The 21,954-nt window shown below is 34.3% G+C and overlaps 1 protein-coding gene and 2 long non-coding RNA genes across 3 annotated transcripts; 2 read left to right on the top strand and 1 right to left on the bottom strand.

Moving 5' to 3' along the window:
- Positions 1 to 1,915: 1,915 nt before the first annotated feature.
- On the top strand, positions 1,916 to 2,505 carry LOC110791956 (uncharacterized). Its single transcript, XR_002534246.2, has 3 exons — positions 1,916 to 2,156; positions 2,240 to 2,311; positions 2,407 to 2,505. It is a non-coding gene; the product is annotated as an uncharacterized lncRNA (long non-coding RNA).
- Positions 2,506 to 6,823: 4,318 nt separating this feature from the next.
- LOC110794830 (uncharacterized) lies at positions 6,824 to 10,423 on the top strand. Its single transcript, XM_021999798.2, has 3 exons — positions 6,824 to 7,508; positions 8,608 to 8,824; positions 9,418 to 10,423. The coding sequence occupies exons 1-3, from the start codon at positions 7,173 to 7,175 to the stop codon at positions 9,915 to 9,917; spliced, it is 1,053 nt and encodes a 350-aa protein (XP_021855490.1). The 5' UTR covers positions 6,824 to 7,172; the 3' UTR covers positions 9,918 to 10,423.
- A 3,656-nt stretch (positions 10,424 to 14,079) lies between these two features.
- LOC110794831 (uncharacterized) lies at positions 14,080 to 16,701 on the bottom strand. Its single transcript, XR_002535138.2, has 2 exons — positions 16,200 to 16,701; positions 14,080 to 15,840 (listed from the first exon to the last, which is right to left on the bottom strand). It is a non-coding gene; the product is annotated as an uncharacterized lncRNA (long non-coding RNA).
- Positions 16,702 to 21,954: the final 5,253 nt, after the last annotated feature.

A 21,954-nucleotide genomic window follows, 5' to 3' on the forward strand; every position in this document is an offset into this window, starting at 1 on the left:
TGTATGGGAGAGCTGCTCATATTTATGGCTTGTAGTCCAAAAAGAGACAAGAAAAATGTTGTTGGGGAGAAAAGAAAAGAGTTTAATGCTGGGGAAAACCAAGGGAATTTCAAGAGAATATGAACCAATGCACCTGCATTAATTATGGATTTAGAGTAACGTCTTTTGGGTTAACCAATGCACCTGCATTAATTATGGATTTGATGAATGAGATTTTCTACGAATTCCGAATTAAGTTCGTTATTATGTTATTGATGATATCCCGATTTATTCAAGGAATGAGAAAGAGCATGACAAACACTTGAGGAATACTTGGAGACGCTTAGAAAGAATCTAGTTTTATTAAATGAAGTATACAAATCTTGAAGTCATATGTGTATCAGTGACACCGACGGAAAAGTCAAGGACTAAATTGATTGAGAACTATGTTACGTAAGGGAATAAATTTAAGAGAAGATTTGAGTGGTCCAGGATCGTTAGAAATCATTTGTTGTCTGGAAAAGATGAAAAGAAATACATGAATTGGTGCAAGAGCTAAGAGTTAAGCCCAAAAGTTATACAGCAATGAAAAGCGTAATGAGGTTCGGTAACAAGGAAAAGTTGAACAGAAGGAGTTCCGTAGATCCTGCTAAGATTCAAGCTGTGAGTGAGTGACCTACTCCAAAGAACGTGTCCGGTATTTGAAGTTTTCTAAGCCTAGATGACTATTATAGGAGGTTGTGAAAGACTTTTCGAAGAAAGCAAAACCAGTGACCAACTTGATGAAAAAGGAATCGAAATTCGAGTGGAGTAAGAAATGTGAGGAAGCTTTCCAGATTTTAAAAGAGCGTTTGACCTCCGCACCTGTTGTCGTGTCAATTGAAACCTTATGAGGCTAGTCACCCTACCCATGATCTAGAGCTAACTTTATTGTGTCCGCTTTGAAGATTTGGAACTAAGATCCTTATGAAGCTTATGAAACTAAGATATTTACCGACCATAAAATTCTGAAATTTTGGCAAAAAGGTACGATGAATCTTGGGGACGACATTGAAAATGAGTATTGTTTTCCACCCTGCAACCGATAGACAGATTGAAATTACTAACGGAACATATGTTGAAAACTTGTGTTATTTACTTTAAGGGTAACCGGGAAAACCACCTAGAGTCGATTGAATTTCTTGCAACAATAGTTATCATGCGAGCATTAAGATGTCACATTTTGAGGCATCCCATGGAAAGAAGTGCAAAAGCCCCACTTGCTGGAATGATTTTCGCGAAAACATTGTATTGGGGACAGAGTTCGTTGAAGGTGAAATATCCAAAGTATTCCCTGAGATGAGTTACGAGGGCGTAACTCGTTTTCTTTAAGAGGGGTAGAATGTGATAAAAATTCGCGCTTTTACCTATTTTTATAGCAATTTTATGCATTTTACGCTCATTTTTAGCAACTTATACATGTTGGTGCAAAATAAATAGATTCTCCGCATAAGAAAAAGGTGTTCATGAGTAACACAAGCAACTTTAAGTTGGCAAAAGAGTGCACATGAGCGGCACAAGTACTTCTCCAGTAAGAATAAGTTGATAACTTTTGGAAAATATGTGAATTTTCGTGTAAAGTTTCGGGACGAAACTTCTTTTAAGAGGGGTAGATTGTAATCCCCCGTAATTTTATAAATTTTATTAATATATTTTAACGTATAGTTATTTATATTTATATAGAATTTACGAATTTTAGAAATAAATATGTAATTAACGAATATTTATTTTTATACGTTTTAAATATTTCAACGACGTATGAAATTAAAATAATTTTAGACTTTATGTTGAAAAGAATTTGAATTACGAAAACACGTTCGAAATTGGAAAACAATCCTAAACGGTTTTGGATTCAAGTTCTAAAACTAAATCATAATTCTAGCCCAATTGGATGAAGCCCAAATAATTAAATCCAAAACTCTTTACTCCCTTCTCTTTCAATCTCACGTAAAAAGCAAAACAAAAACAACAAAACTCCCTTCCCTCTTATTCCTTCACGTGAACCATTCCAAACCCTTCTCTTCAATTTCACGTGGAACTGCTGCTCCTCAAGCAACCGCCGCACCACCGCAGCGCCGCCATCCTCAGTCGCGCCGCCCTACCACCGCGAGCCTCACCTTCCTTCTCTTCTCCGTCCGGTACTCTCTCTCTCCCCTCGTATCTCTTTCTTCTTCTTTCAGTTTCTTACCCTTCTCCTCTTGGTTGTTCTGCTTTCGCGCAGCGAGACCACCATGCTCGCCACCAGCACAGCCGCCGCGAGTTCTTCTCCATCGCCTGACCGGCGGTCTGCTCGGTAACTTCTCCTCCCTCCTTTTTATTTTTCGGTCTCCTTTCTTGGTTGTTATTTCTTGCGCTCTTCTCCTCATTTGCTTTCATGCTGTCGCACAGCAACCGCACGCCCAGCCACGTCGCATCAACCACCAGAACCACCGCTCGCTGCCGCGCCTCCCATGCCGCCGGCCAGCATCTCCTTAAACCTTTATTTGGTTAATTTCTTAAACCCTAAGTTAATTAAATGTTTTAAATTATGTTTTAATTATGTAATTTATGTTCTATTAAATTAAATGTTTAGTTTTTATTATCCAATTATGAATTCCAGATTTCATGTTTCGCAAAATTGAATCATTAATTTTCAGATTTATATAATTGAATTAAAATAAGGATTTTAATTATTAAAACATGAATTTTTAAGGTTTTAATAGATTTAAAATCATGATAGAATGGTTGTGAATTATTAAAATTATTATTTTATGTTCTAAGCATGATAATTTGGTTTTGGGAAAGCTTTAAACGATTTCGTATTGCTGAAAATTTAAAGTATGATGTTTGCGAAGAGTTTTCAACGAATTTCAATCATTGATTCAATAATTATTATGCTAGGAAATCAAATACTCAAGTTTTGATATTGGGAAAGGATCTAATTATGTTTAGGAAGGGTTTGAAGCACCCTAATGTTGCTGGAAATTTAAAAAGGAACGTTTGTTGGAGTTTATGATAATTAGGGATCGTTAGGGAATTAATCACTATTCTAGGAAGTTAATTAATTAAGTTTCGATATTGGGGAATGTTCTAAATATGTTTAGGATGTGTTTAGAGTACGTTAGTGTTGCTGTAAATTATTAGGAATTGATTTGGGTACGTTTCTTGATTATTTTAGGCGGAGAATTCTTTGTGGGCGACTTTTGAATTCGTTAAAGTGGCCTATCAGTTTGTTTACACAAGGTACGTACATACCTGTGTGCTTGGAACGTGTGCTAATTGTTGAAACCATGTTGAATCTTGTTGTTGAACTTGGTTATGTTGATATTATTGTTGAACTTGGTGATGTTGATATTATGGACGAACTGGGTTATATTGAATGTGCATGTTTAATACTGTTGGACAAACTTATTGAACTTATTTTGCACTATAAGAACTGTAACATGTTAGTATGGATGTTTGATACAAACATGTTGGTTGGGAACACTAGATTATTCTATATGATTGGGTTGGATCAATTGGTTGTTGTTCCCTTTCTATCTTTTCACTACTTTATAAGGGCGGAGGACCTTGTTTAGTAAGTTGAAACTTTATGCCCATATTCAGGGTTGCTCATGGTTAAAGGAAAGGTTGGTTAAGTTGGAATGAGTCTTGATTGATGCTTTTATGATCACTTACTTAATTCCAAGATAAAAACAGTTGTGAACAAATGTGAATTGTCTGTCTTATGTAATGGTTGAGTCATAACGGAATCTCAATTTGTAAATCATGTAAAGTGAAACTGAATAGCAATAGCTTTAGACTGTGCACGTCTGAAGTGACGGACAAACAGGAGTTGGGGTTCATGGTGGTAGCCCATGGCCTTTTCTGGGACCGGATTGATCACCGTGTCCTATTTTTATTTAAACGTTCCTCGATATCGCAGGTCACTGAGGTTACGGAGTCGCGCCCGTACCTCGTCTTCCTTAGTGAAGACTTCTGGATGGTCAACTCGGTCCATTGTCTATTTCAACTAAAATAATATTATTGCTAAAAGTCTAGCCTAGTCTAGTCTGGTCAAGTATGGTCGTCAAACTATCATGTTTTGTCTGCCCTTGTTTGTGTTCATTAGTATCATGTTAGGGTTGTTCGTGTAATAGAATCATGTTAGGATTATTATTGATTTAGTATGTAGTACTCAGCTTTGCTGATTACGTGCTTTTGCTTGTGCATGTTGATCATGGCTATGCCTTATTGATCCTGTGATGACCCAATCTTTGGTGAGCAGTCTCTAAGGATCAATAAGCATTGTCCATCTGCAGGTTTGAAGATGTTGCATCATTGGGATCGGGAATAGAGAGCTTGTATTTAGTTTTGATTTGCTAAGTTGACTTGGGTTTGTTTAATTGGACTTTAAACTTGTCGTACTATTTACATTTCCTTATTTTCGTTGGTTGATTTTTGGGACTAAACCTGTAATCGATTATTTATAAACCTAAAGTTAGTTTTCTGTTTTCCGCTGCAAAATTCTGAATAAGCCGTTACGTTTTCACACGGGCGATAATGCTTTGATAATTCTCTACGTTTTATATTAAAAGATTATTTTAGAAAAGAGAGAATTGTCGGGGTGTTACAACTGCCGTCAATTCTGGGCGGCAATGAAGTTATAGTTTAATAAAAAAAAAATCACACCTCCAACACGATGGTACGTGAAGACGATGGTGGTGCACAGTGATTAGCAGGTGGCGTGAAGACGCTGGTGGTGCGTGAAGATGATGGCAAGGTGGCAGTGAAAGGATGGTGGTGCACGCACTGCACGGTGATGAAAGGTGGCGGTGATGGGGATGGTTACGGGGTTGCCGAATTATGCCGTCGGAAAATGTTTTCAGATGATGGAGTAAGAGGGAGGTTGAAAGGTTGTGGTAAAAAGTTAAGAGGTACTCCCTCTGTCCCGGAATACTCGACCCGGTTTGACCGGCACAGAGTTTAACTTGAATTGACTTATTTAATTTAATAGGTAGTAGTTGATAGTGGGGTATTATTTTAATGTAGTTAGTGGGAGGTGGGTTAAGAGGTGGGGTTGGGGAAGAGTAGGGGTTGAATTTTTAATTACTTTTTGTATGGAGTAGGGGGTAGGTGGGTTAATAGGGGTGGAGTGAGAAATAATATAATATTGTTAGAATATTTCAATTTTTAGAAACAGGTCAAGTATTAAGGGACGACCCGATAAGGAAAACAGGTCAAGTATTCCGGGACGGAGGGAGTATGGTAGATTATATAAGGGTACAAATGTCTTTTCATGTAAAATACGCGGACGTTTTTAGCGAATGAGGACGTCAAATAGCGATACACTAAATTAATACGTCAATTAAATTACTTAAACTCTATACCGATCAAACCGAGACGTGTATTAAGTGACGGAGAGAGTATCAAATATTGTACAAAATACTGTATATTTATTGTGTATTTAGATGCAATTTAAACGCAAACCAATATTGTCCAAGACTTTATACGGTGATACTAAAAGCCTTTTTGGGCAAAGTCACCAATTATTCATGGGAAAGAGGAGCTTAATGATGGTCCCACTTGAAGAAAGTAAAAGGATGAGGGTAAAATGTCGTCATTGTTGATTGTTGTGTTAAAAAGAGAAAATGAAAGGTCCAACTATTTAAAACTTGTAAAGTTGTAAATATCCTAGGGAGGAGCCGTGGGAGGCGCGTTTGGATGGGTATGAATTGAGCCAATCAGCGTTTAATGATTTAAAGAGAAGATTGATTATATGATATCCAGACTCAGAGCCAGAGTGTTTTCCGATTTAAGATTCCTGCTTTCTCTCTCCTTAATCTCATCTCATTTACTTTACCTTGCTCCCCAAGCCATTTCCTTTTTCTTTCTTTTTTTATAATAACTCATCTTACTATTTTTGTCCATTACTTCTTCTCTTATCCTACTTTACTGCATTGCCCTTTTCCTATTTCTTTTCTTAAAATGTTTTATTTTCGTTATAACTTACATTTCAAATACACACTAAACATGCAGTTGAAATTTTCATGATTCGTACTTGTAGGACGCCATTATTTGAATCGATTTGTATTCAACGTATATGTTTTTTTTTGTTAGCGACGGAGTATTCAGTACATCTTTAATATAATAGTGATTAGTGAAAATACAATTTATCAAAAACAAGTTTTCTTCTCCTAAATTTTACTTATCTCAATTTATTCGTTATTAACCAAAGTTCAAAATTGACCTTGTTGTATTAACCTCGATTTTCCGAACGAAGACAGTAGCTATAGGAAAGACATTTACTCATACTTCTTTCAAAGAGTTAACAATTTTTAGTCCGAAAAATGATAGGAGTATATTCGGTAACTTTTTATGTGGTATTAAATATATTATACCACGAATATTCAAATGAAATTATTTTTAAAAAAATATCTAAATTCATTATTGGTCTATTAAACGAATTGGCCATAATTTATTAATTGCTAAAACAAAAACGTACTCTGTAATACGTTTGTTAGTATAAAAAAAAAGAAAAAAAAACTGAATAATTAGTTAGAGCAAAATGGTGTAACTAACGTAAAATGGTAAAATAAAAAAATAAAAAACGACAAAGAATCTTGTTCGATTTACCGTCTAAATTCAATATCTAATCCAAAAAACTTAACTGTAAAACAAAAATGACTAAATTAAACAAATTATTAAAGTTACAAATAAATAACATATCCATGATTCTGTACAAATTGACAAGGGTATTTTGGTCAACCAAAAATATTTCTCTCTCCATCTCCATCTTAAGTCCCACCCTCTTTATATGAACACTTTCGCATTCCTTTCGTTCTCTTCATCATCCTTTGGGTATGTACCACTTTTTCCTCTATCTTCAAAAATCATTTTCTCACAAACACACCCTTTGGATCATAAAACACACCAAAATATTTGAAAATATTAGATAAATACATACTCAAACAAATACGAATACACAAAAGTTTTTTGAAAAATTAATTCATTTGACGAAAAACCTTTGAATTCATTCATATATTCATATATACCTTTAACAATTTCAGTTCTTCATTGATTTTTTGTCTTGTTTTGTTTTATATTAATTGCACAAATTTTGATTTTTCTTCGGTCAAATTCGGCGGAAATTTTGTTTGAATTTAGAAATTCAGAGTTCTGCAAATTCTAATTGAATGATAATTAGGAGAACAGGAGGTAAAAAGTTAGGGTTCGGAAATTTGAGGTTCGATCGAAGAGCCAAGGTTTTTCCGGCATCGACGGAGGAGATTGATAATATGGAGGTTAAGGTTTGTAGTCCTGCTGGAGATATATTGAGGAGGACGGTGGCCGGAGGTGGTGCTGTTGGTGGAGGAGGAGAGAGAAAGTTTAGCCATGAAAGTGAGCATGACTTGGCGTTAATGGTGAGCGATTTTCTTGAGAACAATGGAAGCTGCGGTGCTGATTCATTGTGTAGCAGTGACAACGAGTCTGGCTTCTCCGATCTTCACCACCTCGCCGACAAGATTTCGGTACTTTTCTACTTCTTAATTAGCTGAATTTATTGTTCTTTTGGCTGAATTATAATGGAAATGGTTGATTTGTTGTGGAATTTAGATGTTTTTTAGCTGCTACAGTGAATTTGCGGGAAATTACTTTGAAATAATTGTCTGAGCTGATTTTTTTATTTCGATCGGTTAAGGACATTTATAATTTTTAAACTAGCTAAATTTTGCTGTAAATGGTTCAAATTTGGTTTAGAATTTGATTTTCTATATGAAATTTGATTAGTTGAGCTGAAATTCGTTACGTTTACTTTAAGAAGTTTCAGGAAGTTACTTAAATAAGACGTTTTATGTTTGAATTGCACTTGCTTGCAAATGAGGGAATGAAATTTCAATTTGAATTTGTTGAAACCTGCCTGTTTGTTTGTGTAATGCTCATAGGTGTGGGGCAGTGAGTTACTGAATTCAATTAGCTGACGAGAAATTTATTTTCGGCTGATTTTGATGGAAATGGTTGATAGTTCTTGGAAAATTGGATTACTTTACAATGAATTTGGTTTAATTGTGTTTGAACAAATGATAATTTGGGATATCTTACAGTTACGGTTATGAATTTGCGGAAGCCACTTCCAAAGAAATGTGTAGATGTGATTGATACTTGCTTGGAAATGAGGGAATGTAATTCTGTTCTAAAATTATTGAAACTTTACTTTTTGAGGAAAAACAAATACTTTTAGTTTGAGTTTTGATCCTTCTGTTAGAAGCAGCTTCTCTGTCTTCGTTCTGGGTACCTAATTCGATTTCAAGCTTAAATTTGTGTATTTGTGTTTACCTTCAATATCTGGAGGGTAAATACTGCAGAAAATATATGAGTTCGGGTGTCTCAAATTGTTAATGTGTGTAGCTTGTTCAAAAATTACTTTTGTTCGGGAGACAGTCTGATTTGATAGTATTATACTATTAGTATTCAATTTGATTCATGTTTTACTCCATTGATATAGCTTTTGTGATATGATGCCTATCACATAAGATATTGCCCTGCCTTTCCTTGTACCTACTGTGAGTTCTTCTGTAATCTGTATATCTGTAAAGGAGAGATTTATATTTGCTTGTTGTCATTGTGCAGTTCTTTAAGCGCTCGGTGGATCAGTATGAGAGTGACTTGCAGTCTGTGGTCCAATCTCTCTTACTTTCTATGGATGTAAAGGAGCTTCAGCTTGTTAAATCTGGTCTATGCTATGGAAGCTGTATTCGTTATGCTTTGGTGAAGCTTCTCAGATCGTCAGGCTACGATGCTGCAGTATGTGCTTCAAAATGGCAAGGTTGTAACAAGGTGCCTGGAGGTATAATCACATCCTCTATATCTCATTCAATAACATTTTTTAGCATACTCTATATTCCCGGTTAAATTGACATTTACGGCAGTTTCAAGTCGCATTAACAATCAATTCTGACTGAATAAAATTCCTCGAAGCTAGTAGCTTTTGCTGGTTCATGAGTTTAAGGATTTTATAGAGCATCTAACTGTAGTACTTTTTTGGGTTTATCCCTATTATGAAGTTATTGATTGTCCAACTTCGTTGGTGATAACTGATAAGCATGTGGGATGTTGAGAGAAAGTACACGTGTGTCATATATGTTGAATGTTTGCTGATGTTAGCTGTTGTAATTCGTGGTTAATGTTTGCTGAAATTCGTTTGATTCATGCCGAATGTTGGGAAATCAGAAATAGAATGTTCTGGCTTGAACTTGGAAGTATGTATGCAATTTTACTTAATGAGGTGTGAGTTAAGATCGCTGTAATGGTTGTCGTTGTCTCCTTTCAAGTTTCAGTGCAGAACTATCTTGTTGTTTCTTCTGTTTTTATCGATCAGTTTTTATCTTATAGTAGACGTAAACTAATTGTGTTTCCTCTTCATTCCTTGCCCCAATGAAGGCGACCATGAATACATTGACGTGGTGAATTACTTAAATGACGGAAGCACAGAACGTTTGATAATTGATATTGATTTCCGAAGCCATTTTGAGATAGCAAGAGCTGTTGAATCATATGACAAGATTTTGAAATCTCTTCCAGTTGTTTTTGTGGGATCCTTGATAAAGCTGAAACAGTTCCTTCAAGTTATGGCTGAAGCTGCAAGGGTATCTCTGAAGCAGAACTCTATGCCTCTTCCTCCATGGAGATCCCTTGCTTATTTACTAGCTAAGTGGCATTCACCTCATCAGAGAATGGTGGTAACTTTAGAAGAACAGAATACTAATAATAGCTCTACTACAATCACGACCCATAAACAGTGCAATGGTCATCTAAGGCAGTTGCAGTCCTCCCTTCAGTCGGAAATTGGAACCGAGCGATTGCTGAAGCCTATAAAGAGTGATACAAGCAGAAGACTGAAACTTGAAAGGAGGAAAATCTCTTCATTCAGGACACCTTGAGCTCATGTACAGAAGAAGTTTTTGCTGCGGGAATTGTGACTTACATTGAGAGATACTTTTTTTTTTTTTGTTCTTTTTTCTAAAACTTACAAAACCCAAAAATTCTTTCACTTCAAGAATAGGGGAATACAATCGACAATGAGATCATCTCATAGTTCAAGAAATTTACAACACAAGCAACGACATGTCGGCTTCATTCCACGTTCAAGAAATCTTGCTTCATTTTGCGTTCTTAAATCTCATTGCCGGGAATCCCTTGATTCTAAAGCATTCTTGATTCTTTCTTTTTCCTTTTTCCTTTTTTTTTTTTTTTTTCTGGATCTTGTAATACGGAGTAGCTTTTACCATGTTTTCGGCATAGCCTATAAAAATGTATTCCTGGACCGTCATTTTTAGGTTCCCAGGAGATTTTGTCATATTCGTTTTCTTCCATTTTGTATTCTATACTCGTTGATGTAATCTCCAATAATATTATTGTTAAATAACTTATGCAGTAAATTAATATTCATTGTTTGCTAGTAATATTCAAAAATTTCAATGATAATATTCAGAGTTTAACAAATTTTTCTTTATTGAATATGGTCGGCGTACGCGTTTACGGAAGTGTATATCAATCATACTCGTATATTTCCATGGATTTGGTTAGCGTATACGGTTTGCTTTACCAGTAAAAGTTTCAACCTTTCAAAATTGTCTGCTTGTGTTGCGTTCAACAACCTCTCTTTATTACAACCTGCTTTTGTTTCTTTGTCGTTGGGAGTATTTGGAACGTTCCTTTGTTATACTTTCGTTTAGAAAAGTCTAGCTCGCTAACTTGGGGTTAATTTGAGAGATGTCTTGATTTTGGAGGAGACTTCATGTTACCTCAAACAATTAAATTGAACAACTGAGAATTTTTAAGCTTATCGTAATCAGATGGAGAGAGAGATCGTGCAACTTGCTAGTTGCTACATAGCATTTGCACCCGCGATAATAAATTCGTATAGTACACTTTTCATCTGAATTTCGCTTTTCATTTTATCTTGTTGACCATGAATAAAAAAAATCTTATGATGTCTTTATCTTATATATATATATATAACATTTGAATTAATTAACTCTTATTTTATGTTACATTGTCTTTTCTATATTTATAAATATTAATGCCCTTTATATTATTTTATACGGTATAAATTATCTTTCCCTAAAAAAACACTTATATGAATTTTCGTATGTTATTAGACCTAAAATAAGGTAAAAGAACACAGCCTCTGAGCCTCACTCTCCGGTTTAATAATATATCTAATGAAGACAAAGAAACCAAGCATTAAACTCCGTTTTATGTTCATTCTATTTCATTATAAAGTGATACATGGTACAAAATTGAAGTACGAAGTTTTATCTTTCTACTCCTATCTTCTTATTCTTGAGTTTCAGTAAGACTCTGTTTTGTTCAACTTATTTTGACTTATTTCAAAAAAAGTAAGTTCAGATCAGCAAAAATAAGTTTTTTCAGATATTTTCATACATAAATAATTTTATTTCAGATAAAATAAGTTCAGATAAGTTAAGAAAAGTTCAGATAAGTTCAGATAAGTTCATATAAGTTTAGTTAAATTCAGAAACTTCAGATAATATAAGTTCAGTCAAAATAAATCTAATAGAACAGAGCCTAATTATTTGTAGTTCTAGTATTATCCTTTTATTCTAGTATTCTAGTTATTCGATGGGTGAGATCTTGGAGGTTTGTCAAGGTATTCGATGAGGGAAGGAGTTGTTTGTAATAGGAAGGTTGGGGTTTAGTTGTTAGGTTGTCGTGGTGATTAATTTCTGTTTATCCCTATTTTAAATTAGTGTTGAGATTTGTTCTTGACGCTTTTAAAATCTGTTATGTGAGTGTTGATCTCCATTGTTTGGGGGTTCATAGTATGCTAATCGAGTTATGTTATTGACTCGAGACGCTTGTGTGAAATTCACAAGGTCATTTCAAGACCCCCGAGACATTTTAACTCTTTCGCTTCTTTCTTTGTCTTATAAGGAAATCACAGCCACATGTGGCCTTAACATGATAACGCCTCATTGGTGGTGTAACCAAGCATTTCAACACTCAAAGGACCGACAACATAATAACCTACGTATTTTTCTTGTGTTTTGTCTCTGTAATTGTCCATAAAGACCTTGGTGTTTACTTTTGTGTAAATTTCTTTTAAGCAAAAGTATCTATGGCAAAAAAAATTTGGATATTCTTCGGATGGAAGAACTCTGACTCAAGGAAAAATCACATTTATCACATATTCACATGAGATAGGCACCTTGAGGCCTCCACCATCTAATTAGGCATACTCTTCATATGACATACTTTAAAGTTCAAATCTGTCAAATACATCTATGACCGTTAATTAACTCTCCAACTAACTATGTCACAAAATACTTCCATGAACTGAAGAAAGTATCAACATCATGAAATTTTAGTCGGGCATTACCAGTTTCAGTTTTTTGGTAATACAACTCGCCGGAATTCGCCCTTTGACTGATTTTTATTGTTTTTTTTTTATAAAAGAAAAAAAACATTTTTGATCAACAATAGCTACAAAGCCTAAGGTTAGGCTTTTGTTCTCTTTTATCAATAAAAATACTCCGTACTCCATAAGTGTACAACCAAAATAAATTTAAGTTAAGCATAATATAAAGTACTAGTAGTGCATGAATTAGACATAAACCAAGTTTTTTGAAAAAATAAAATTATAGTACAATTAACCCGGCCTCCGCTTACTTAACCCTATAAAAACACATTACAGGATATAATTCAACAGGAACATTTTCCATCCCATTTGCAAATTCGAGTTTCGAGTTTCCCTACCTCTTGTGCCAGTTTAATCATCCCTGCCAATTGTAAACCCCAAGAGAAAAGTACAAAAGTCATATAGCATCATTAGTACAAATTGTAAACCCAAAAGGAAAATATTAAAGGCTTAGAGCATCATTAAAGTGTAAAAATCAAAAAAAATCAAGAGCTTTCACTAAAGGCCTATTAGCAAAGTTATTTGGTTTTACATAATTCTCCTTTGTGTTAACAAAAAGACAATTCCTAAGTTAGGTACGGTTATGAAGTTGATTATTAGTAATTGACACTCATTTGGAGCTGGGTGGATTCGAACCACCAACCTCCCAGGTGGATTACCTGGTCGCTCTGCCATTTTGAGCTTACAGTTCCAGACGTTATTAGACCCTTGCAGATTTCACTTGCTGCTAAAACTAATTTATACTTGCTACACTATCTGCTGCTATTTGAGAATACAGACACCTTATACCAGTTTCACGCTACCAGTTTCAGCTTTCAGATCTTTTACACAAACCGCAGAAATAGTAACGTTCTTTTGTTCTGCACCTAACAAAACCCCACTGCTAAATAGTACCAATTGTTTTAGAATTATCTCCTACATATCATCGCTGGTTTTCAAGTCACCTAATCTTTCGAGTGTATACATCTTTTGAAAACAAATCGAAGCAAGCATAGCTACCGGTTATTCAAAGACTAGAATAATTCATGTGGGACAAAATTTTAACATCTAAAACAAATATTACAGGAAAATCAATATTGAAATGCAAAAAAAATCTGAAACTCATTTATCTTCAACTTGGTTAGAAATTCTGTAAGAGAATCAAAAAAAATATTTGAAAATGAAATAACTGGTTGCGAATTGGGGAAAATATTTTAACATAACTGTATTATTTAAAATAAAGAGATCACTGTAAGAAATTTGAATATAGATTTGAATATAGATTTAATTATAGGAGTAAAATTTGAATGTATATTTAAAACAAAAAGGAAAAACTATGAATATAACCATCTCCTCTTTGAAATAACAGAGAAATAAACTATATCACCATTAACATTTTTGACCAAAAATATTTTTAAATTTAAAAGAAGAGAACATAAAATATAACCACTACCACACGGCCCACAATAAACTAAAAGAAAGAGCAACTTCATATAAACAAATATTTAAATAGAAAGTAAAATAACAAAATTTTGAGTATAACCAGTGCTACCCTACATTACTTATATGCACTATGCAGATCAATCCAATACTACTACAGAACTTTCAAAAGCAACGAAACAAATTAATCGTTAAGAAAGGAGTGCCCAAGAAATTACAAGACAAAACAATGGACAATACCGTACTAAAAACACTACCATATTGAAGTTAGTTCAAGAGGAAAAGGAGAAAGAGAAACTTATCCAGTGAATTGTCAACTCAAAAAATATGCTGTGTATAATTTATCTGAAAAGAACATATTATACTCTGTCTTCCGCTCCGCGCTTCAACAGATGGAGCACCACCTCAACGAATCAAATAGACATTTACAGGAAATGTATTTCCAGATCACACACGCTTGAGAATTGTAAACTACAATCAGAAGAAATACCACAACAAAAGGGGAAGAAATTCTCAATGATCATAGTTTGATAAATGAAACCCATGTATCACAACCATGTTCAACTCACCACCACGGCCTTCACCATGGCTATCTTCCGCTGCCTCACCTGCTGCACCATCTTCCACGAACCAGTGTATAACTCGCACAATTGAGGAACATTACAAAAAGCATCCCACGATCAAAGGTACTACTCAATTGAAGCCGCTGACTGCTAATCTACATACATTATCATACTACATAGACTACTAAACTAACATTGTATACATAATACAACTACTTACAACAGATATTCTCAAAGGCATATCATCGACAACATTGTCAATATAGCACTCCTGAGATATTGTCGAAAGATTGGTTATATAAAAAAATTGTAATCCATAATTGATAAAACTCCATTAGAACATAAAGGTTCCAACAGATTTGAATGCAGCAAGAGACGACAAATGATGGTTAAATGATGTTAGAAACACAAACTGAAAGAGAACACTAACGGTACTGATGGACGCATTGATATTGGAATTGCACCAACGAGAAAGCTAGTTGTACTATGTAATGAGGTTTAGAAAGTGATTTAAAATGTTAAAATAATTGTTAATATAAGGTTACCATGTTATAACAATGAAGCGGATGGTTGTATAGAGGCTAAATTTACATTATACCCTATCGTTAGCAGATGGATATTATTCGAAACCTAGCCGTAAATAGATGGGTACGTTACCATGTAATCTAGTTGTTATACATTATAAACTACCCATTGGGATCCGCTTGTATCATATTAGTTTACCATGTAATAGTTGCTCATATTTTATACTCTACTACAGTCTTCGATTTGTTACTGCGTATATGAATTGATATTATTCTGATGTGAACTGAACAGATGGGACTTATTAGTGTAAATTAAAGGACAACATGTTAATATGATGAATCAACTGCAAATTGAAATTGAAACGGAGTATTAGCGATAAGAATATACCTTGCAAAACGTTGTTCCGAATGCTGGAGGAAGTCGATTGAAGCGTATGATGATAAGCCAGAGCTGTGAATGAGCGAATGTCTAATAATCGAAACGGGCGTAGAAAGAGGGGGAGAGAGGGTGAGGAGGGAAAAGAGACGCAAGCACACACAGAGGGGAAGAGCTGGGCAAAAACCCCGTGCCTACTTCCCCTACAAACACAAAAACGTTTCTTTTTTATTAAGTAGGTTGACCTGCCAAGCAAGCGCACCCGACATGGCAAAGGTCCGATACTTTCACTCACATTTTTTTCCGCTCACCTCGCACACAGAAATGAATCCTACCAGATTCAAATCTAATTAACATCACTTTCCAAATTTTATACAAGCACCATGTTTGTGTCGCTTCAACAAGTGTAGATCCACATCCACTTGCATATCCCACTTTTGCTTCATAGAACCTCGGTCAAATGAAAGGTAACAATTCGACGAAATCTCCAGTTAACAGATGGCTACATAATGCGAAACCTTCAACCGGGAACCATCAATTCTGATAAATGAATTGAGATATAATTAGATGACATGAATCAGGATCAATTAACTGATCAGACAAAATAAATTCGCATCTGACTAGCTAAATTGTTACCAAGAAAGTCCGATTTAAAAATCTAAAATAACGTAAAAATGTCCTTCAATCTAACAATCTAATGAAAAGAGACCGCAGAACGTAATGAATTCACGCTATCAGATCAGATCAACAAATAATCGAAGCAAGACATATAAGACTCTTACACAAATTGATTGATTTCAATACCACGATAACGCAAAAATAGACAACACAAAGATCTATGAATTATAAGTACGTGGACATAGATCTATGAATAAAATTACTCAGATCTGAATACTCACCAAATAAAATCATTAATCCGTTCTCGTATCCATAAGATCTCCACGGTTCCCCTCCGTTGACGGAAGAACACAGATCAAACAGCATCTCCGCTTGAAATTAGCAGATTGATCAAATTTGAGACATCATCCACCGATGAACAACGAAGAAATCGACGTCGAATGATAGATCGTCGAACGATTTGTTCGAATCGAATGAAAGAAATCCATAATTCCGAGCTCGGAAACGTAGATCTGAGAAATTCAGAGTTTTACAGAGAAGAGGGAATATTGAAGAGATAGAGGATGAATGAATGAGGGATATGAACGGCAGAGGGGAGAGACTTTATTGAAAGTCGAGGATAGAATCAACGGCTGAGATTAGAATTATAGATGCCGATTGGACGGTGAGATGGTTGCCAACGTATTTAAGTCGGTTGTTGATATTTTAGTTGGGTTTTTTAATGGACGAGAAAATTCCAAGGGAGGTGACAGATAAGAATTGGTGTACCGTCCTTTATGGGAACACATGTTTCAAATTTCAACCCCTCGTTAAGCAATCTCTAACCCTAGATTCCCTTTTTTTATATTAAAAAAAATACGTACGATAATAACAATACACCCTCCGTCACAAGTTCTTCCCCTAATTTGATCGGCATAAAGTTTAAAGCAATTTAATTGATTTAATATTTAATTATCCTATCCGTTTGTTTTTGTTATTTATGTTTGTACTTTTGCACGTTTATTAATGACTAATTAATGTGCATTGAGATTTATCTATTTTATTTATTTAAATAAGGAAAATTACGTTTATTTATAATGTTTTCACTTTTATTAAAAATCTGATATTCCCTCCGTTTTGATAAGAGTGAAAATATTAAAAATAGACTTAATTTTCCTTGTTTAAATAAAAAACATAGAGGAATCTTAATGCACATTAAATAATCGTTAATAAACATGTAAAATGTCAAACGTAAAGAACAAAAAAGACGGAGAGTGTAGTAGAGTATTTTTAACATAGTTAATGAGAAATGTGTCGACTTTTTAAGGGGAGTTGGGGTGTACCAGTGTATGGGACCACAAATTGTGAGGTGGGGGTAGGGATGGAAATGGATAGGATTTGGATCGGGTAGAGCATCACCTGCATCTATTCACTCCTCCCGGTCCATCTGTCACCCGTTTTACTCATCACCCACATTCCGTCCATCCATCACCGGCTGGTGAACCAGGTGGATCGCGCGGGAGATATTAGGGTGAATATTATTAACCATTCAAAATTCACCACCTAATAATATGCATAATAATTAACCAAAAGAAAAAAGTTATTTGTCTACATTTATTTTCCAAACATTTAATTACTTTTTATCACGCATAACTTATTCCATAAAATGTTAAACAAACACTAACTTTAATAAATAATGGATTTATCAACACATTTATGTTTCAGTATAAATATAAGTATAAATAATATATTTAAAATAAATGGGTGACGGTGCGGGTGATAAACGGATGATGGATAAAAAAACATCACCCGCTTCACACGCTTCACCCATAACCCGCTTTTCATCCATTTAATTCGGATTTTCACCCGTTTAATTATAACATGTGACCGAGTTAATGGATCATCCACTTGATATTTCCATCCCTAGGCGGGGGTGGGGGTTGAACTTTTTAAATTTTTTGGTCGAGGAAATGGTAATAGAGGTTGGTTCATATTTAAGTGAGGGAAATAATATATAGAGTAATATTAGTAAAGTATGTCGCTTATATAAACAGGTCTAACATTACAATGTTATAAGGAAAGTGGGATGAATATTAAGAGACAGAGAAAGTATTGTTAATAGTTAGTCATATAGTATCTAGTACAGCAACATAAATTTGCATATCACATATTCAGAAGAAGAAAAAAAAATACAGTACATAATTGTTACAATCACAACAACCATACTCCAATTGATTAAAAACTTATTGCTTGTACTTTTCCTAAAAAATATTCCCACCATCCCTAAAGGAATGTCTCATTTGACTATCACGATTACAAGATACAATTTAAAATGTAAATGTCTCTAATTCTAAGCGTGTAAAATTATATTTTCTCTGTTTGCCAAGACACAACTTTGACCATAGTTATCTCTAATTAACTTTTTTCTAAAAAAATCTTAAAATTTAATATTATGAAAGTACGTAGTATATAGTAAAATCAAGTCAATGACAATTTTCTTGATAACATTTGCTTTTAATTAATAAACTAGCTTTTGTGCCCGTTCAAATAACGGGCAGTTGTATAATGGTTATTTAGTCTATCTTTTTAAATTCTAATTTTATTGAGCTTGTGATTTTAGAGAGAGTATATGATTTAAATAGAGGTAAATTTGAAAGATGAAATAATATACTCCCTCCGTCCCGGAATACACGCACCGGTTTGACTTTTTGCACTATTTACATAATTCACTTTGACCCTATTTTATTTCTAGTATATGAAAACTAAAGTTAGCATATAATATATTGTTGGCTTCATCTTAACATATATTTTCAAAATATTAATATTTCGTAAGTTTTTATTATATGTAGTTAAATATATTGGTAGTCAAAGTTGTGCATTGGCAAGCGTGTCGACTCGAACCGGTGCGTGTATTCCGGGACGGAGGGAGTATAAATTAAATAATGAATTAATATTGAGTGTTAATCGGGAAGAAGGGGGGGAAGATGTTGAATGAATAGATTGGTGAATTGATTTTGTATGAGGAAGATGGAGTGAAAGAGGCGATTAGAATTGTATAATATATCAAACAACGAAGAAAAAATAAAATAAAAAACCAAATTGATAGAGGAAAGAATACATGACACGTGTCATCTAATCAACTGTGGCTTCGCTTTTTAAATACTGGGTTTAGATTAGTAAAAATACATGGTCAAAGTTGGTGTATGAATAGTGGCAAAACTCAAAGTGTTGCATTTTTTTAAAAAAACGGAAGAAGTACTAAGAATTCATGGCAAAAGTTTTAAAGTTAACCTAATTGTAATGGGATAACATTTTAGGGATGGAAGGAGTAAATTATTGTTTGTATTCGGTGTTATTGTTGATTTCAACTTAGACAACTGAAATAAATGAAATCAAAATTTACAAGTAAAGTAAATAAAGTTTCTCGAAAAAGCTGAATTTGAATTTGAATTTGATTTGATTTGATTTGCTATGGTTAGGTATGTTATGCGATTTTATAATTTTAAAGGATTGTCCGGTTGGTCATGTTGGAAAAATTAATTAATTAAAAAAATTTATTGAGCTTTTTCAATTTGCTCCCCCTCGTATATCTTACACATCACCTTTCTCCTTGATTAGATTTTTTTGTGTGCGTAGGGAGGAAGCGGTCCAAATACATATCTGATATGTGTTTTTTCATGCATATCACAGTAAAAGATAAAACAAGAAAAAAATAAAAAGAAATTTTTTAAAAAGAAATGGTACTTTTTTAAACAGAACTGATACTTCTTTTTTTATATATATATTTTTACAGAACTGATACTTTTTTTTACAGGTATGGTACTCTGCTCTGTTTCATATTTTGTCGTTTTGTGGGATATTATATATTTTCCATACATATACGATTGTCGCCTCGACAACCTCGCGTAGGGAGAGGCCACAAAAGGTTAGACGACATGAGTAGACAATATTTGATTTCGAAACTTGATTATAATTAGTTCATCACCCCTCGAAACTTACTAACTAAGCTAGTTGACATCTACAGCTTAATTAGATTATAACTCGGTTTGTTTTACATTCAATTACGGAATATGTGTCATATATTCCATTATGTAATTAAACCAAACATGTACATAGTACGATTGAATTTTGAATCTGTGCCTATATGATATGAAAAGTCATACCTTTTCATTTTTTGAACGAACCAAATGATCCTTAAATTATTACCCCGTACAAGTGTTGGACTAGATCTAAGATATGATAACTTTTGCCTTTAGAACCATTTACTAGTAGGAAAAAAACTTGGAATATCTTTATCTCGCTTCTCTCTACAAAAATACCTCTCCTCAAAATTCTCTTAGTAATTGCAATTTCCCCTGTTTGAGCTCGCCGGAGAGGAGGAAGGGCAAAGAATCTTCCCTTTCGAATCTCCAGTGAGTTTAAAGCATATAGTAGTATTAGCTTTTGTTCCTTCTCTATTTTGTGGCTTTATTAATCCCTTAAGTAGTACTCTCTTCGTATTTTATTAAATGACACACTTTGACCGGCACGTAATTTTATGAGAGTATGTTGAATTTATTAAAATAAGATGAAAATGTGGGGTAGTGGGTGAATTATTTATTGTAGTAAACAGATGATGTGAATAAGTGTGGGACCATGACAATGAGAGAAATATTAACATATTGGAAGTGAGTATGACATGCCAAAAAAAAAAGTACATCCTTTAATAAAATACGATCGTTTAATCTATCCTTTAATAATATACGGAGGGAGTAGTTTCTTTTCTTTCTTATCGATTGCAACCCGTTACCGAGCTTTTTCACTTATAGTAAAGGTGAAGAGTTGTGTTTTTTAGGGGTTTGCTTGTCTAGTTTAATCTCATGTGGTCTCTGATCTCTTGTTGATTGAGATTTTTGGCTTGCTTAATTTGGTATTTCTTTGCAAATTCCTTTTCTCTTGTGTTTACTAAGATGAGCTATTTGGAAAATTACAATGAAAAATTTAGGGGTGAGGTGAGCCAACCCCCTTCTTAAGGAGATAGTATAAAGGAATTAGAGGATGGATTTTTAATTTCCTAATCAAAATACCCGAGATGAGCGTTGGACCTTGCCAAGGAATCGAAGGAGAAAGGAAATTCATTGTTTAAAAGTGGGAGTATAGAGGATGCTTTCGAGAAATATGGCTATGCTGGATTGATCCTTGTTCGGTTTGTGTTTGAATTGGAGGATGATAGGGTCAAATTATTTGAGTTGGCTAATTGTATGTTGTTAAATTTGGTTGTCTGCTTCAACAAGAAATAAGGTTGGTTATATTTGCACCTGTTAGAAATATCACTGTGGGGAGACCGGATAAAATCTTCAAGGCACGAGATAACACGCTTTCCTAATTGTATATTTTATCGACCCACAAAGGAAAAATTGGGTTCACGGTAACACTATTGAGATACAATGAAGAATCAATTGATCTTGTGTGTTCCCACAAAATCAATCTAACAAGAATTTGTGTTTATCACTCAAATGTCTCACTTTGAAGAAATAATTTACAAGAATATTTCTCAAAAGTATGCAAGTATAATTAATATATTCAACATATCTTAAATGTGTCATAAGTACTCTATATATAGAGTTCTTAATGCAAAGTCACCGTTGGAAATAATATCCAAAGATTACATCCAAAGCAACCGTCACAAAACCGCTCAAAAAGGGACATTTAGACATTCGCCCGACGGGCGAGCGTTGAAATTCGTCCGACGGGCGAGTGTAGAAATTCTCCCGACGGACAGGCTTCGCCCGATCGGGGGCGCGTACAACATTTAATTTCTCAAGAAATTCTCCCGACGGGCGAGTTAATGCAACGCCAAAACCGTTGCAATAGCCCAAATAATCGTTGCATCCGTTTGGAATAAACTCTAAACATTATACTACCTCCTCAACTCCTAGTATAATACACACTTCACATTTAACTCATAAACCCATTTACTCTATAAATGTTCCAACAATCCTCCTCCATTTATATAATAAACTATTGTGTGACCCGGGCGATGCCCCGGTTGCTACATTGAATAACTAATGTTTTAGA

The sequence above is a fragment of the Spinacia oleracea genome, chromosome 1, assembly GCF_020520425.1.
Source record: "Spinacia oleracea cultivar Varoflay chromosome 1, BTI_SOV_V1, whole genome shotgun sequence".
Lineage (NCBI taxonomy): Eukaryota > Viridiplantae > Streptophyta > Magnoliopsida > Caryophyllales > Amaranthaceae > Spinacia > Spinacia oleracea.

What these genes read in the sequence shown, in the direction of transcription:
- LOC110794830 (XM_021999798.2), top strand. Translation starts at nt 7,173, where the DNA reads ATGATAATTAGGAGAACAGGAGGTAAAAAGTTAGGGTTCGGAAATTTG. An exon ending in ACCTCGCCGACAAGATTTCG is followed by an intron (nt 7,509 to 8,607) that starts GTACTTTTCTAC and finishes GTCATTGTGCAG; the next exon opens with TTCTTTAAGCGCTCGGTGGA. An exon ending in TTGTAACAAGGTGCCTGGAG is followed by an intron (nt 8,825 to 9,417) that starts GTATAATCACAT and finishes GCCCCAATGAAG; the next exon opens with GCGACCATGAATACATTGAC.